The 17489-nt window shown below is 31.4% G+C and overlaps 1 protein-coding gene and 1 non-coding gene across 3 annotated transcripts; one reads left to right on the top strand and one right to left on the bottom strand.

The window, feature by feature from the left end:
- Positions 1-1504: 1504 nt before the first annotated feature.
- On the bottom strand, positions 1505-13339 carry LOC132294602 (putative protease Do-like 14). Of its 2 annotated transcripts, XM_059792509.1 has the most exons (11): positions 13166-13339; positions 12810-12909; positions 12573-12686; positions 12291-12470; positions 12074-12201; positions 10911-11122; positions 7586-7667; positions 6943-7085; positions 4101-4221; positions 2258-2350; positions 1505-1848 (listed from the first exon to the last, which is right to left on the bottom strand). In XM_059792509.1, exons 1-11 carry the CDS (start codon positions 13178-13180, stop codon positions 1732-1734), a joined length of 1305 nt encoding a protein of 434 aa, XP_059648492.1. In that variant the 5' UTR covers positions 13181-13339; the 3' UTR covers positions 1505-1731. The 2 variants fall into 2 exon arrangements, with proteins under 2 accessions (XP_059648492.1, XP_059648493.1); XM_059792510.1 differs by lacking the exons at positions 1505-1848; positions 2258-2350 and adding an exon at positions 2372-3809.
- A 2020-nt stretch (positions 13340-15359) lies between these two features.
- On the top strand, positions 15360-15430 carry TRNAG-CCC (transfer RNA glycine (anticodon CCC)). The gene has a single exon. It is a non-coding gene; the product is annotated as a tRNA-Gly (tRNA).
- The last annotated feature ends 2059 nt before the right edge of the window (positions 15431-17489 follow it).

Raw genomic sequence — 17489 nt, 5'->3', positions numbered from 1 at the left:
CAATGTTCAGTTCAAAACAAAAATTTCACTATATTTTGAACAAATAATGAACAATACTATTAAATGCACAATATTAATAACATGTATTAAGACTTACCAACCATCAAGCATTAATTAGGTCAATTGTAGATACCAGCTCAAGTCCATTGTAGATTTCTTTCCTGTAGATGAAGAGGAGAATCTTATTAAAGAAATCACCAATTTCTGGAAGGAAATCACTGGGTTTTGATTCAAAAAAGGAAATAAGAAAGTAAAAATAGAGGAGGGAGGAATTAGTGTTTTAAATAAAAAAGGAATTTCAAAAGCAATATGTTTTTTATGGAACAAGGAGAGATGAATTAGAGTTTGGATTAAAAAAATTAAAAAAAAATAATGAACAAAACGAAAAGGGAAGGAGGGAAGTAACAAAACCAAAAGGGAAGAAAGGGAAAGTGAAAGTGCAGAAACGCGCGCGGGGGTGTTAACTTATTTCGACTTTCCTTTTTCGTATTTTCTTTCTTCTTTTTTTTTTCTTTTTTTTTTTTTTTTTCTGGTTTACAGTTGGCACGTTAAGTTTACTGTGCCGTTTGTTAACTTTTTTTTCTTGTGCCAAGCCAAACAAGGCATTAGGCACTAAACTGCTGGAGACTGCAGGGTTAGGAATAGCAGAGGATTCGCACCCGAATCTATCGAATGAGGACAAATAGTTCTCTCCTCATGTTTTTTTTCTAATTACAGGAAAAGACACAAAAAAATGTGCAATATTAGAAGAAAAAAAAAATAGTTTTCTTTTATGTAATTCCTTCAACAAATACTGTACCAATACAGTAAATTCAGTAATAGTCTCATAATTATTCAAAATGAATTCTCAATTATCCGGAATCATCAATCTGTAGCTTAACATGAAGACTAAAACTTAATATCAACTCCTTTTCAGAACGGGACATATAATTGAAAATTCATAATCACTAGAAATTATAGAAATAAAATAGTTTTTAACACATGCACACATATATATATATATATATATATATATATATATATATATATATATATATATATATTCTTTTGTCGGAAAAATAGTTTTTAATATAGCATGATTGAAAGTAAATGTATTTTTTAGAAACACTGAAATACATATATAAAGTAAAATACATATTTGATGATAACTAATTTATGAATACATTGAACTAATTAATAACTATTTTTATAACTAATTTAGTGGAAGTCTTCACATCCGACCACAAAAATAAGAATGGAAAATAACAAGAAGACCTTGAAAATGAGGATTTATATCATTAGTTCAATTTTTCAAGTCTTTGGAGAGATATGGAATGATATTTGTAATGTGGATGTAAGTGAACCTTAATTTAAAATGTAAAAGTTACTGGCAATGATTCTCAATAACCAACAATCCTACTGTTTTATGAGGAGCAAAAATATAGCTAGGAGCCCAGGGATTATGAAAGACATGTTAGGGTCTTCTTCAAGCACCTGCAACACCTGTGAAAAAAAATATACAAAAAATAATAATAATAATAATAATAATAATAATAAATAGAACAAAATTTGTAAAACATCTTCTACTCCCATTAATAATCCCTAGCTATACAGACCGATGAAAAACTTCCCACTTAAGAGGAGCACAAATGAAGAAAAGAAATCCGGTCAACACACGTTCTTTTCCTTCTCAGATGATCTATAATTCCTATGTGAAAATTGCTAGAGAGCTTGATTATACGTAACTGTCGTTTACATATCTGGATTTGCCTCCTCCGGTATAACAGTAAGAGTTACCGAACTATCCTTGGCTCTTTTCACAACGGCCTTCAAGGGTTTCCCGACGTTGTCCCCCAGTATTTCAACAATCTGCCATAAACCCAATAATAATGTCAGCAATCAGCATGCATAATCATGCAAGTGGCTTTCAACATATAATGTAGTGAAGCCAAAAGGTTGAAGGCAAAATAGGTTTTCTAGACTAAAACCTCCACTAGTTTAAACAGACAGTCAATGCACCAAGTTTCATTTTTAGCACATCCTTCTGTTTTATGTCTTAATACTATCCAGTGATAATCAATCATGCAATCGGGTAGTTTAATGGGCCCTACTGATATGATGTCGAGCAAACTCCCATTGGAGACCTCTAACGCGGAATTCATATAGTTATATGGAAATCACAAGCCATGTGCACATCATTTCTAAATAGAGAGTATAGATTCAATTAAAAGATGCTCCTCATTGCACCTAGTTGGTGGAAGGAAAAAGTTCTCCGTACCTCCTTAATGCTCCCAACAGGCCTCCCTTCAAATTCAACGACAACATCGCCTGGACGAAATCCAGCACGGTCAGCAGGGGAACCAGGAGTTACCTGGTTAAGGGAAATTATCAAACATTAGTTTGGGAAAGCTGCATCTTTATGAAAAATTTATGACTAACCTTATCTCGTGCATTTCAACATCTATACACATGCATATCAGTTGCAGTTGGTGCATAAATTAGAAATTAATAACAGGAAATTTACTAAAACCAATTTACTATTGAAACAAGGTTCACCTTAAAATGTTGAAATGATAAAATACAGAACATAATTGAATAGAAATGAACCATAGCCAACTATACATTGCTCTTGGGCCATAAACACTTCCCAACACACTTCCACTTATATCCTTGCTACATGTAAGGACTACAAACAGTCTTTTCCCAACTTGGGTTCAGCTACATGAATCCTATTTTTCCATTCTACTCAAAGGCCATAACCTCAATGAAACCATGTGTTATCGTATATTTCCTTACTAATTCTACCCATATTACTTTTGGTCTTTCCTTCCCCCATCATTACCCTCAATGCGAACCTTGTCACTCTTCCTTACTACTGCACGTAATGGACTCCTTTGCATGTATCCACCCACCTTAAATCGATTTTCTCTCATTTCATCTCCAATCTGTGCTACTTCAACCAACCATCCCACAAATGTTTTCATTTCTAATTTAATATTTTTTGTCTTGCCACACATCCATTTCAACATTCATATTTCCGTCATGCACATTTTGTGCATTTGTTATTTCTTAGTCATCCAACGTCTTGCCCACAAAGAATTGTTATTTATAGAACTTCCCTTTCAAGCTTAAAGGAATTTCCCTTGCTACATGCTATATTAAAAATTTTATTGCAAAAAAAAGAAGTAACAATAATTTTCACCAAAAGATGGAAGCTTTAGCATATCCAGCTTGTGTATAGCATGAATTAATGCATGACTTTCCATGAAAAGCCATGGGTTGAAGCTTTGTGACACCAAAACCATTTACCATGCAACTAAGTTAAATTAGCCTCTGTGTATATAAGACTTCTAATGAATACTCTACTCTTCAACTACAACATTTATTGCCACTAATTGTATAACTTGTATCAACAATAAGGAAGTTATCACTAAGACCAACTTTTAACAGCAAACAGCGGCTGCTAAGAATTTCTACCAACAAGCTTGTAGAAACAGGCGGGCAGCTTAGCGGTGATTTCAACCTCTGGCAGCAACAGAAATAGCTGCTGGAAGTCCCCCGTTTGTTTGGTATAGACAGCAAATGGCGAAAGAGATATGAAGCGGGATGGGAATGCATGGTTTTGGGTGGGATTTGCGGGACTAGGAGAGGGAATGACACTTGTCAAATTTGAACAAACCAAACCTATTTTCAGACAATTAAACTTCATTTCCCCAGCCAAAGATGCGCCCGGCGTGAAAACTTGATGTTGGCTTGCAACATATTAACATGTCTGTAGTAATCTGAACCCCCAGCATCTACAAACCAACACCATAACAAAACCTACGAAACTTCAAAAAGAAAAAAATAAAATAAAAATCATGTCACCAACCATAATCAGCAAGAATAAGACTAATACTAGAAGTAAACTCATTTTCAATCATATGTAATATTTTGCAGCAAACCCGGTCTAAATCAGCAGTGCAGGCAAATATTTTCCTACCAAATAATGCACTGCAGCCATTGCCAACAATGCCAAGGAAAATCAGATTCCATTCGACACCAGAATTGATATATATATGTATATATATATATATATAGAGAGAGAGAGAGAGAGAGAGAGAGAGAGAGAGAGGACATACCATTGGCACAAGAATACCTTTGTTGACATCAGGGAATGTGGAATCCTTTTCCTTAAGCTGGGCAACAATCAAATCATTAAGATCAAGCATTTTCAATCCAAGCCAAGGTCGAACAACTCTCCTGCATATAAAATCAGTATCTATCACATGTAACAAAAATGCAAAGATGCCCTCAAATGCATCTGAAATGAGATTGTTGGGTTTAATTCCACAAAACCTTGATTAAAACAAACCATTCTGAATAATAATTGAGCTTAAGTTAGCTTCCTATAGGAAAAGGGAGCATTAAGTCGCAAAAACACCATAGGCTAAATTGCACATATCCGGAGCTTGCAAACCATTCTACAGTCCAAAGTGGCTAGCGGATGGGTTGATTCTTTGCTACCAAAAAGGGGAGGGGTGGGGGAAGGGAGAACATTAAGGACTGGAGTTTCTCTCCCTTCCAGGTAGAGCCCTCGTGGCACAAGCTAAATTTCAGACCCTGGTAATCATTTCATATAATAAGACATCAACTAACTATCCTTTCAGGAAGGCATTTGTAATACAGTCATGATGGAGAAAGAGTTATGATCTTCATGGATGAGCCACATGTGTTCTGCCTCTACTTTAGGAGAAGGGGTAAACGTAGATGAAAATAGGGATTTGATGTGATTAGGTTTTATTTTTATTTGTTTTTGTTACTTGAGTCTTTTGCTCTTGCTTGGAATTTTCGCTTTGATATCAATAGAGGTAGAACAAATAGCACTCTGATACCAATTGATAACAAACCAGAAGGAAAAAAGGGGATGAGATGAGACTAAACGAAAGAGGTGAGAAGACAGACGAATGGGATGAGAAAATAGACTGAAGGGGTAGGCTAGAGAGATTGAGGTATTAAGAAAAGCCACAGAGGGATAGTTTTCGAACTCAAAATATTATTTCAATATTCCAAAGCTAAACTGTCATTATTACATATGAGCCTTTATATAGGCAAAAAACATAAACAAACCCTAAAATATTAAAATACTAAAATAATCCTAAAAATAGAACACTGCCAAAAATTACAAAAATAATTAAAAATAAAACCTAATTACATCAAATCCCTATTTTCATCTATCTTTGTCCCTTCTCCTAAAGTAGAGGCGAAACACGTGTGCCTCATCCATGAAGATCATAACTCATTCTCCATCAATTATCAGGGAACAATTTAATTGATGGAGAACAAGCTATGATTTTCATGAATGGGCTGCACATGTTAAGCCTCTACTTTTGGAGAATGGGCAAAGATAAATGAAACTAGGAATTTATGTAAATTAGGGTTTTTAATTGTGCTATTATTTTTTTGGTAATGTTTAGTTCTAGGTTATTTTAGTATATTCCTATTTTTAGGGTTTTTAGTGTTTGGCAATAATTTTGCCTATTAAGGTTTTTTTAGCTTTGGAATTTAGTGAGTTTGAAAACTCTCCCTCTACGTCTTCTTCTCCCTCGTGTTCTTGCTTTTCTTAATTCCTCAGTCTCTCCATCCTACCGCTTCAATCTATCTTCTTATCCCCTTCGTCTGTCTTCCCATCTCTTTCGTCTAGTCTCATCTCATCTTCTCATTCTCATTCTCATTCTCACTCTCATTCTCATCCCCTTCTTTCCTTCTAGTTCGTCATCAATTGGTAGCGGTGCATTATTTGTTCTACATCAAGTCAACGTCTATCTCTCTACATGTGTATATACGCGCATGTACGTGGAAATTTTTCTAAAGATAACATTGTAAGTGATTCCAAAAAATTGAAGACAAAATCCTGCCTTGCGTTTAATCAAAGATGGAACTAACAAGGAAAAAAAAAAAAAAAAAGACACCTTACAGAATTATCAAGACAATACGAGGGGTCATTGCTTGGCACAATGGTGAAGAGTGAGCACATGGATTCGAGTCTCAAAACAGCTACTTTGTACAAGAATAATATAAAGGGTTACTTATGTTTCCCTTCTCAAAAAAAAAAGGTTACTCATGTTTCCAATCTTCCCTTCTCAGAACGCCACATTTGTGGTCATCATACTCGTACACAGTGTAAAGCACAGAATTACAGACCCAATAGCAATTATGCATACATGAGATCAATAATTGAAATTTATACAGGGTTCTCGAATGGTATAAATAAGCATAATCAATGCATTATTAAAGCGTCCATTGCAAAATTCTTTTCCTTTTTTCTTTTTCTTTCTCTTCTTCTAACACCCCCACCCCCACCCCCCCCCCCCCCCCCCCCCTTTTTTTTTTTTTTTTTTTGAGATTAAAGAAGGAAGAAATAATAGAGGCGCTGAACCAATTTAGGTTCCACAAATTACTAATTTGTGCCCAATAATTTTGTAGACTTATAATGTTAACTGAGAGTTTCCCTCAACGAAGTATAATTCATAAATGGACCCAGAACGTAAAATAAGAAAAAGATCAAACTTTAAGACTTTAACATCATGATTTTGTTCTTGCTAGATAGACCAAATGCAGTTTGAATGAGGCTATAGCCTTATACAACGCAGAATGAAAAAATATGATTCATGTAGCCAACCCCAAGTAGCTGGGAAAAGGCTTTGTTGAGTATTTTGTTGTTCATATATCAAAATAGTGAAGTAGACAGTGCTTGCATAGACTACATTCACCAACAAAATTAATATATGACTTGGTAATCTAAAGAGACTTGGATGTGTATTAAATTAAAGAACCTATACCTTTTGACATTCTCACCTATTCAAATGTGAATGTGTGTGCGCATGAGAGAGAGAGACACCCGTGATTCCAAAACAAAATCATTAATATTATGCAATTTAACAGTTACAGTTACAATAATCTCATATAAAATTTGAAACATACCCATTTTTCTTGAAGTGGTCTATAATTTTGGAGACTGAGTCAATTGGAACAGAAAAGCCCAAACCATCAGCCGCCAATACTTTCATAATATTAACACCGATAACTTCTCCATCAATGTTAACAAGAGGTCCACCAGAATTACCCTACAACCAAAAAACAGAGAAAAAAAATTGATAATACTAATTATTATAATCAATATATATGAGCAATAAACTAACAACTTCCCAGCAATAATTACAAATAAAAAAATTACTAAACAAAAATGCCAGCAAAAATATATATACACGCAGACCAGTTACAGGCTTGTAACTAAAACATCTTAGCCTGCTATTCTACTAAATCAAAATTGATAATTTTAAAATAAAATCTCAAATGATTTTTTGTTTTTTACAAAACCAATGTCCTTGTCAACCTTATTCTGTGGTCCCCCTTTATCTTGATTACTTATAAAGGATATCTTGGTATCAAAGGCACACATATAGCAAATGTTACCCTTTTTAGAATCATCCATCAAAAGATCCAAATCTGCAATGGTTTGAATACATATGCATCTACCATATAGAGAACCAAAGCCAAGACACAAATTCAAGACCCCAAAACAACATGTGAGAACAAATCTAGGAGAGAGTATAATTTACATTACCGCATTGATTGCACAATCTGTTTGTAAGTATTCTCTCCTCATCCCTCCAAGACCCAAATCGCTGCTTTTACGATCAACACAACTAGATGCAAAGAGAAAAGGCCAGAAAGAAAAAGGGCATCACTAACTGTAATGGTCTACTTTATCTATCAATACGTAAGATGTACTCTATTATATTTCTACAATGATCAAGTAACACATTAAAATAAACAATAAGTTAATAACAATTATATATTTAATTAAACATGCAATAAATGATTGATTATGTTTACAACTCGGTTGACATTAGAATATCTCACAAAGAGCAAGAAAATATATTTAACCATTCAGACAGTTGGTACATAAGAACAACAAAACCTTTTTCCAAACTACTTGGATCTGCTACGTGAATTTTATCTTTCCATTCCGCTCTAAGGCCATAGCCTTAGTCAAACTACATGTTATCATATCCTTCCTTAATAGCTCAACCCATGTTAATTTTAGTCTTCCCTTTCCCCTAGCATTACCCTCAATGTGGACCATGTCACTCTTCTAGACCCATACACTTAATGGTATTCTTTGCACAGGCCCAACCCATCTTAAACAATTTTCTCTCATTTTATCTCCAACGGTGCTACTTCAATCATATCACGAATATGTTCATTTCTAATTCTATCATTTCTTGTCCTGCCACACATCTATCTCAACACTTGCATTTGTCACTCATTTTATGCATATGTTGTTTCTTGATTGTCCAACATTCTACAATTTCTACCAAATAAAGAATGACTGGTCTAATAGTTGTTTTGAAGTTTTACTTTCAATCTTAACGGGATACGCTGATCACACAATATATTAGATGAACTCCTTCATTAACTCGTCATGTCCTGATTCTATCATTATTGTCATCTTTAATTTCTCTTTTACCATGGATAATTGGGCATATATTGAAAGGGTAAATTACACTTACCTTCCCTCTAGTTATGGTTTATTACACTTACATCCCCTGTGTTTTGGATTATTGCAGTTACCTCCCATCTAGACTTCTAGTTACATGTGTGTAAACAAAACAACCCCTCCCGTTAGTATTATTGATGGACAGAGATGGTCAACACTGATGTGACAAGTTATTTTCGCTGTGAATACATTTTTGACCAATGTTTGTTGTGAGAAGACAATTATACTCTCAATTTGAAGTGCATATTTGTCATGTGAAGCAAAAAAACTTGCCACGTCAGCGTTGACCATCTCTAACCATTAGTGAAACTGACAGCAAGGATCATTTTGTTACATAAATGTAACTAGAAGGGAGATAACTGTAATAATCTAAAACACAGGGGATGTAAGTGTAATAAGCCCTAACTAGAGGGGAGGTAAGTATAATTTACCAATAATGAAAAGGTTCACTTTTATCCTCAATCTTCAAAAAATCTCTGTATATGTATTTTTTAGATTTACTAAAGCCACACTCCTTATATTTAGTTTTATTATTATTGTCTTAAACTCTTTAAATTCTAATTTTTTTCTTCAAACATCCAATTACCACCGAATCCTGTAGTTTCATCTAAAAACAATATCATCAGCAAATAACAAACATCAAAGAATCTCATTCCAAATGTGTCTTGTTAGCTCACATCTATAACTAAGGAAAAAAAGGTATGGGCTTAATCTTGAGTCTTGATGTAAGCCTAGATTAATTGAATTCACTTGTTTCCACCATCGTCGTTCAATCTATGGTCATGTATTCATCAGACATGTTCTTTGTTGTGTAAGTATAACATTTTGTGACTCTTTTATTTCTAAAATCCTTCATATTAGATGTCTAGGTATCTTATCATAGGCCTTCTCTAAATCAATAAAAATCATATGAGAAGAAATATCTTCTTCTATTTGTATCTTTCCAGAAGTCTCCTCAATAAGTAAATAGTCTACATTATTGACCTCCTTGGCATGAATCCAAATTAGGCTTCACTCTCTCCCAAAGTTCCATGATATAACTCATTAATATAATACCACAACAATTATTACAACTTTGTATGTCCCTTTTATATTTTATATATAGTATTAAAATACTTTTACGCCACTCATCAGGCATTCTCTTAGTTGTTATTATTTTATTAAACAGTTTTAGTAGTTAAGACAATTCATCCTCGCTTCCAAAGCTCAATAGGGATGCAATCTAGCCCTAGAGTGCTTCCTGATATAATCATCCTTAATGCATTTACTCCTTGACCCTACAGAAAAATATGTTATCCTTAAGGTTACTATACTCTTCTAAGCCAAATTTCCAAGATGATTTTCATTTGATAATTTCTCAATATAATATTTCCATCTTTCTTTAATTTCATCATCTACTAAATCCCTTAAGTCTTCACTCTTGATGCATTTGATATGGCTAAACTTTTCTAGTTTTCCTCTCCCTTAGTTTAGCAAGTTTATATATACTCTGCTCCACATCTTCTGCGCCTAATTTAGAATAAAGATCATCATATACTCTGTTTTAACTTTGTTATTGACATTATTGTATTTTTCAAAGGTTTTTTTATTTCTAGTTTTAACAAACCTTTATAGGAATCCAATTTTGTTTTTACGATATTATAGGGTTGTACATTCCACCACCAAGTTTTGTTAGATAATTGTTACGTTACTTCTAATTCTCCTATGACATCTTTTGATGCTCTTTTAAGACATCCTATTCCACATTAAATCAGTTTCATCTTCTACAATCCATGTTGCTTTTTTTAACATCCTATTCTTAAATAATTTTACTTTCTCCCCTCTTGAATTCCACCTCCTAGTTCTTGGGTTTAAGATTCTATTTCTCCTTTTAGATTGTCCTTTTATATATACATCTGAAATTATTAGCCTCTGTTGTAATGTTAAACTCTCTCCTAACTTTAAAATCTTTACTTGTTAATTGATTGACCTTTCTAGTTAGAAAGAAACAAGTTTGACTCATATTTGATCCACTTTTAAAATGATTAATGTTCATATTTATTTATTTATTTTATTTTTTTGTAAAAAAAAAAAGGTATTCCCAATTAGAAGATTATATGCCACTGCGAAATCTAATATAGCCTCCTATCATCCTTTCTATCTCCAAGTCCATGTCCATCATCTCCACAATCTTTTCCTAAATGACCATTAAAGTTTCCTCTGAAGTATACTTTTCTCCTTCGGATATCCCTTTAGCTAATTAATCCATAGGTTCCCAAAATTGTGCTTTAATGTGTTCGTTTAGTCCCACTTAAGCTACATAAGCACTAACTATATTTCCTCCAAATACAAGTTCCTCGGACACTTGGCAGAAAAACCAAATTTTGTCACATTAATTTACGAAAAATACCTTACAATACCGGCTGTAATTGTATTTTGAAGGGAAAGGGGACAGCCCACAGCTACCACCCAATCCCCAGGACGAAGCTTACTAGAGGAGCCAAGTTTTGCTGTTGGAAGGGGAGTTTTGGATTTTATCCTTACAAGAGCAATATCAGAATGTAAATCAGCATTCACCACTGTACCCTCAAATGTCCGACCATCTTGCAAAGTAACATCAACCTGCAGCAATAAATCATTTTAATTTCATATAGTTTTGCATATACACATTCAAGTTTATACATGTATCTAAAACAATAAAAGGGTATCTTATAGGCAAAACCATTGTAGCACATTGGTGTCGGCCCAATTTAGCAACCGCTTCTGCTTCATGTTTTTTGCTTCGGACAATGTACTATAGTGAAGCAACAAATATAACATTACCAAACATGCATCCAAATAGTATTGAACACACTCTAAAGTAGAAACGTTGCTTTTGTTTCAAGTCAAAACAAAGTAAATTTGACTAGCCCAACATGCCCATGACTGTTCGTGTGCATTTTCAAATGAGAAGGAAATTTAAGGGATTTTATCAAATAAATTACCAACGAACTATTTTATGAATTTCTTGGGAATATTGTTGAGTGAAGATGTAAAGCTCTAAACTGAAAACTCTTTTGATGGAATTCTTCAATTTGGTGGAAGTGACTTCAAGTAGATACATGTACAAGCATCATGTTGTAACACTAACATTTTCTGCTTTTCTCGCCTTTTCTTTGTAGGGGAAAAAACATATGTATAAACTTTTCATTACATTAAAGTTCAAAAGGGGATAAATACAAACTTAAAACACTCATTTAATACATGCGGTTAAATATAAAAAATTGAGACAAACCATAATCTAACCAACTATACAGTGCAGAGCACCACCAAATATTGCATGATTGAGTTCCACATATTATATGTGTATGTGCAAACGTATGGTTTAAAATTCCAAATTTTGCAAGCACAATATAAATCTGACACTTATAGATGTGTTACTCAATCTAGAATATAAATATTGGGGAACAGTGTTGAGGTCCTTGAGGACGCCGATGCTAGAAGTGCTTTTGCATAATATTTGGAAACAAATTTCAAAATGATCTAAAACATTTAATCTTAAGATCACAAGCAATAAAAAATATGACCACTGACCTTCCCTTTGGATGAAGAACTCAATCCTTGAAAATCAACCACCACATGAGCACAAGTCAAGATGGTACCATCTGCATCTATGATAGTTCCAGAGCCTATACTCTTTCCTACAGTCATCCCACGAAAACCTACAAATGCGTGGTTTATAAACAGTCTTTCCAATCAATTTCTAAGCAGATTATCTCAGACTGCACATTATTAAAACCCGAATGCATACCCTGTGGAACAGATAGATTGACAACAGCTGGACCAATCCTTGCAGCGGCATTAGCAATGGTATCTCTACCCAAACATCCACAACAAGGTTTCGGTCCAGCTCCAAACTCCCCAGAAACTTCCTTCTTTATATCCGCTGATGGGACCGAGCCAACTCTAGAAAAAAATAACGGAAGAGTTCCTACAATTACACAACATGGATTGAATAAAACAACTAAAAATTTGAAGATGAGCACAAAACATTGAAAAATAAAATAAGTAAAAGTCTAAGCAAATGGCAAACCATGTGATGAAGGGTCCAAGGATAAAAATGAAGGACGGGGAAGCATCTCTTGCATAGTTCTCCATTGCCACAATAATGAATCCCGAAATGACGGATGAATTGAAACCGATGTTCCTGAATTTAGAATAATAAATTAATTAATTAAAATGTGTTTGAATTAAGTTTTCCTATTGTTGGATATCAAAGCAACAAAACAGATCGCTCAGAAATAGCTGCTGAGTAAAATTAAGTGCTCACTTGAATCTACGCCAATGTTAGAATACAGCAGACCCGAACCAGCAGTAGCCAATGCTATTAAACGTATTAGAGAGTTTTTCTTGAATACTGGAACCGTTCTCTGCAAATGTAACATATAATTGAATCAAAATCTAAAGAAGGTAAAATTTTGATTAAATATGAAGAACGAAATAGGGATATTAATTTGACTGCAAATGAATTTATAAGAACAAATGATGATTTGGAATTTTATGACGGGTTAGGATAGGAGTAGCAGTTGTTAGATGTTTTCTTTTCTTTTTCCTATGCTTTCCCGGGAATCAGACAGAAAATTAGAGGGAAAATAAAATTTTCTTCCACGAGGAGGGGATGCATACCAGTAAATGTCTCATGAGTAGATGTGTCTGTCGTAATTTCGTTTCGCTTTGCTCTGTGTAGTTTTAAATGTCAGAAGCTGTTGAGAACGAACACAAAACCCTAACAAAACCTGTGAGTTTTTACTCTCTCGTCTTCAAGGCTTCGCCAGTACAATTGTTGTTGTGCTGTACTATTGTTTGCATATCTTTTAAAACCCGATTTATTTTGGGTGAAATTTAAATAAAGATTATAAATTTCATATATATTTATATTATATTTTTATTGTTATAAGTTATTTATGTAAAATAAAATAAGCATGCACACAATCCGGTTCTTTTAACTATTTTTAAAAATTATAATAGAAATAATATGAGCAAGTAAGGTTAGAAATTAGATTAATAAGTGTAAAAAGTCAAAGCATGGTATTCCCAACATTCACATAAAGCACTAACCACTTGACTATCAAGACTTCATATATATATATATATATATATATATATATATATGTAATTATAGGCATATATATTAGTAATTATATAATTAAAAAAATAATATCATGAAGTTTGGTTCCTAACTGATGGGGAAAATCAAATAATTTAATATTTAATTATTTATTGTGAGGCACGCCAACTTTGACACACTTTTTAAAAATATTAAAATAAAAACTTATAATAATTGAATTATATAATTACAGAAACAAAAAAATTAAAAAATATACTATTTTAAATTCTTTTCTATTTATTAAGTTCCCCATGTTTTAAATTTTAATCACCCAAATCCTAAATAAAACTTCATGATGGTTTCCTCTATTATCATATTTTCACAGTCCCAAAGGATCATTTATGTTTCTGAAGAGTTTGTGAACGCCATTGAAAATCATATGAAATAAATTGTTGCCGTTGGTTTTATATACTTAAAATAAAATAAAAATCTTTTGTGATGTTCATTTATTAGTAAGATATTATAATTTGAAATGATCACATAAATCAAAAAAATATGTTTAATATGATAAGAGATGAGATGTGATAGTTATTCAATACTTGATTTTGCACGCTACTCCTTAATATTTTGTTAATTGCTTGAGTAGTTGAACTGTTTAATTATTTGCAAATAGTTGAAATATTTTAAATTGGATGATTTTCTAATTCATTAACAATTTAATTTGATAATTTGTTAGAGTAAACTTACCCATAATGAATACTATATAATAATATGAAGTACAATTGGACTACAGTCTTATGACTAATCAATCAATAATCTACCATAATATAATTTGATTAATATGGTGTATGTATACAATATACTATCTCTAATTGTATAATATATAGTATTTCATATTATCGTATTATTTTTCATCTAAACTAAAAAAAAAACTATAATATACTATCTAATAATCTTCTTTTTTTTTTCCTATCTAATAATCTTCTTTTTTTTTTCCTTTCTTCTTTCTCCACATTTTTTTAGAATCAAAAGATCATGCTCTCTTTTTTCTTTTATTTTTTCCCGCATTCTTTTGTCTTTTATTAAATGTAAATCTCATTAAGATAGCTTAGTGGTTTACTCTACAAATTTACAATAAAGTTTGAAGGTGTAAATACATGTTCAAAATTTGAGAGAAATTGAAGGTAGAAGGCTCTTATCTCTCAAAGGTAGGTCAGGTGTTCAAATCTCAGTGGAGGCAGTGTGTGTGAGTTTCCCAACTAAAAAAAAAAAAAAACAAACAAAAAAATAAATAAATAAAAAATGATAATAATGGAATAATTACAATGAATAAAAAATGTAAAGGAGAAAAATAAAATACAAAATCAGAGAGTAGATAATTATAATTTTTTATATTAATACATTGTCGGTCAAAATAGCATCATTTACAACTTTTGCTTTTGTAAGAGTGGTTGATGGAAGAATTAAATTATAAAGACATTTTCACGACTTATAATTATATTTTTTCTGTCCCATTTTATCTTTTACATTTTTTTTCCTACATCTTTTTATCTATATATAATTATTTTTATATAAAACTAAAATAGCAGCAAGTTAAGATAAAATGAGAATAAATCAATTGAGATAGAATATAAGGAAGATCAAATAATCTGAGTTAAAATAATTTGGAATTATTATTTGTTTTATTTTTATCTAATTTGGAATGGAATTCTATTTACCATTTGGTCAACTTTTACTACGAAGATATAAGGCAAGCTCATCAAAAGCCATAATGCGCATCTGGTGTAGTGGTATCATAGTACCCTCCCACGGTACTGACCAGGGTTCGATTCCCTGGATGCGCAAGTTGTTTTGTTTAATTTTTATGTTGCCTTTAAGGGTTGCTTATTTCCGCTTGTTTTGTTGATTCTATATTTTGTAATTCCGTTAATCTTTTGTCATTTTTGCTCTGTCAAATTCATGCATTATAATTTTGTAATTCTCTATTTATTTATGAATAATACCATATTATTTCTTTGTGGAAGAATAAGATCACACGTTATAGTTTTAGATGAGAAACGGGGAATAATTCATATTGATGAAATCGTTTATTTGGTATGTATTATTTTTTAATTTCTTCATCCTTGAAATGTAATTCTTACTTTGTTGTGTTATTTCATCTAATGTATAAGAAGCGTAATGAATACAACAAAAGGATATTTACTTTCTTTCAACAAATAATCTATTATTGAAAATAAGTATTTGAATCCTCACAAGTAATTGGGACAAAAAGATGCTTGAAACTTGATACTAATATAAGATATATTACACTTAACTAAAGAAAAATTCAAAATTTTACACAAATGTTGAAAATTTATTATCACTTAGGTAAAGATAATTTTATTCGATATAAGTTTTGAATTAAAATTGTGGAGTAAGAATTCAATTTTAAGTTCAATTTTAAGAATAAAGACAAAGGGCTTGAAGATTGATTCTGATTTATTTTTTTTTTAAATATTGTATTAATTTCTCTTTTATTGTTTTCAAGTTTGGATAATCTAAAATATTGATTTAAAATTATTATTTTTATCTAAATTTACAATTCTGATCACCATCACATCAAATTTATGAAGTAAAATCACGTGAATTGCACATGTTTTTTTATCAATATTGATAAAACTGCGTACATCTTACAATTTCTTAATTTTTTGGATCAATATTATCTTAAGATGCAATTTATAATTTAAACAAAATTATATTTTATTTTTTTATGAACTTGAATTAAAAACATACAACATATCCAAAATTTAGAATATAATAAACTCGCATGCGAATAATCATTGGTCCGAAAATAGTCCATACATTAGTCATTGACACATGTCTACTTACATTGTTCGAAGATCACCCATTGCACAAAACAAACACGTTGGTGGAATATGAAATATACAGATTTTGTTAAAATGGAATACCACGAATTGCTAGTGTGTTAGATCCACCAACGTTAATTAATTTCACATAACTCATCTAACTCCATACATGCAAAACATGTTGCGCTATAAATACTCATTTCCCCAACTCAAACGTTTGCATTCAAACAAACAAACAAAAACTCTAGAATCTCTTATAAACTCATCTCTTACAACTATTTTCTAAAATATTAACTTATTATTAAGATTTTATTATTTATAATAAAACTTATTATACTCAATTTAAATTTTTTTAACATAGAAAAATACCATTTTTCATACAATATATTGATGAAATATTAATAAATTACTTAAATAAAAAATACATTTTTTTCACGCAATATGTTCATGAAAAATTAAGAAATTAATTAAATTGTTTTTAAAATTTTTACTTAAGATTTTTATTTAAATAATTAATTTCAAAATTTAAAATTAAATTTGTGCAAATTTAATGGAGAATATTTCACGAGATCAGTATGAAATTTTTCATAATTTATTTCAATAATAAAAAATATATTAAGTGTAATTCAATAAAAAAAAAAAAAGGTATTATGGTTATTTAATGAAATATAATTTAGATATTGGGGCAATTTGTAACAAAATGTGATAATTCAGGGAGTATTATGCGCAAAATATACTTCAAAGGGGTTATTTGCAAATTGGAACATAGTCCATTTTTATTTTTTTGCACTTTACCCTAAATAATAATAATAATAAAATGTCAAAATTTACCAATGAGTATATAAATGCTGAATTGATGCTTTTGATTTGGAATTAGAAAAATTTTTTAGTTCAAACTTTAAACTGAATTTTTTCTAATTCTAAATTTAAGATTCAGTACTTCCAAACACAACACAAGGTAAGTTTTAAATTTCACTATTTTCAAAGTTCACCATAATTTTAGATTTATTTTTCTCTAAACAAATGTACTTTATCATACTCTTTTAAATTATATAAG

This window comes from Cornus florida, unplaced genomic scaffold (assembly GCF_030987335.1).
Source record: "Cornus florida cultivar Cherokee Brave unplaced genomic scaffold, ASM3098733v1 CherokeeBrave_3.0.0_Hap2_Chr02, whole genome shotgun sequence".
NCBI classification, from domain to species: Eukaryota; Viridiplantae; Streptophyta; class Magnoliopsida; order Cornales; family Cornaceae; genus Cornus; species Cornus florida.
This window is presented reverse-complemented; position numbering and strand designations above follow the sequence as displayed.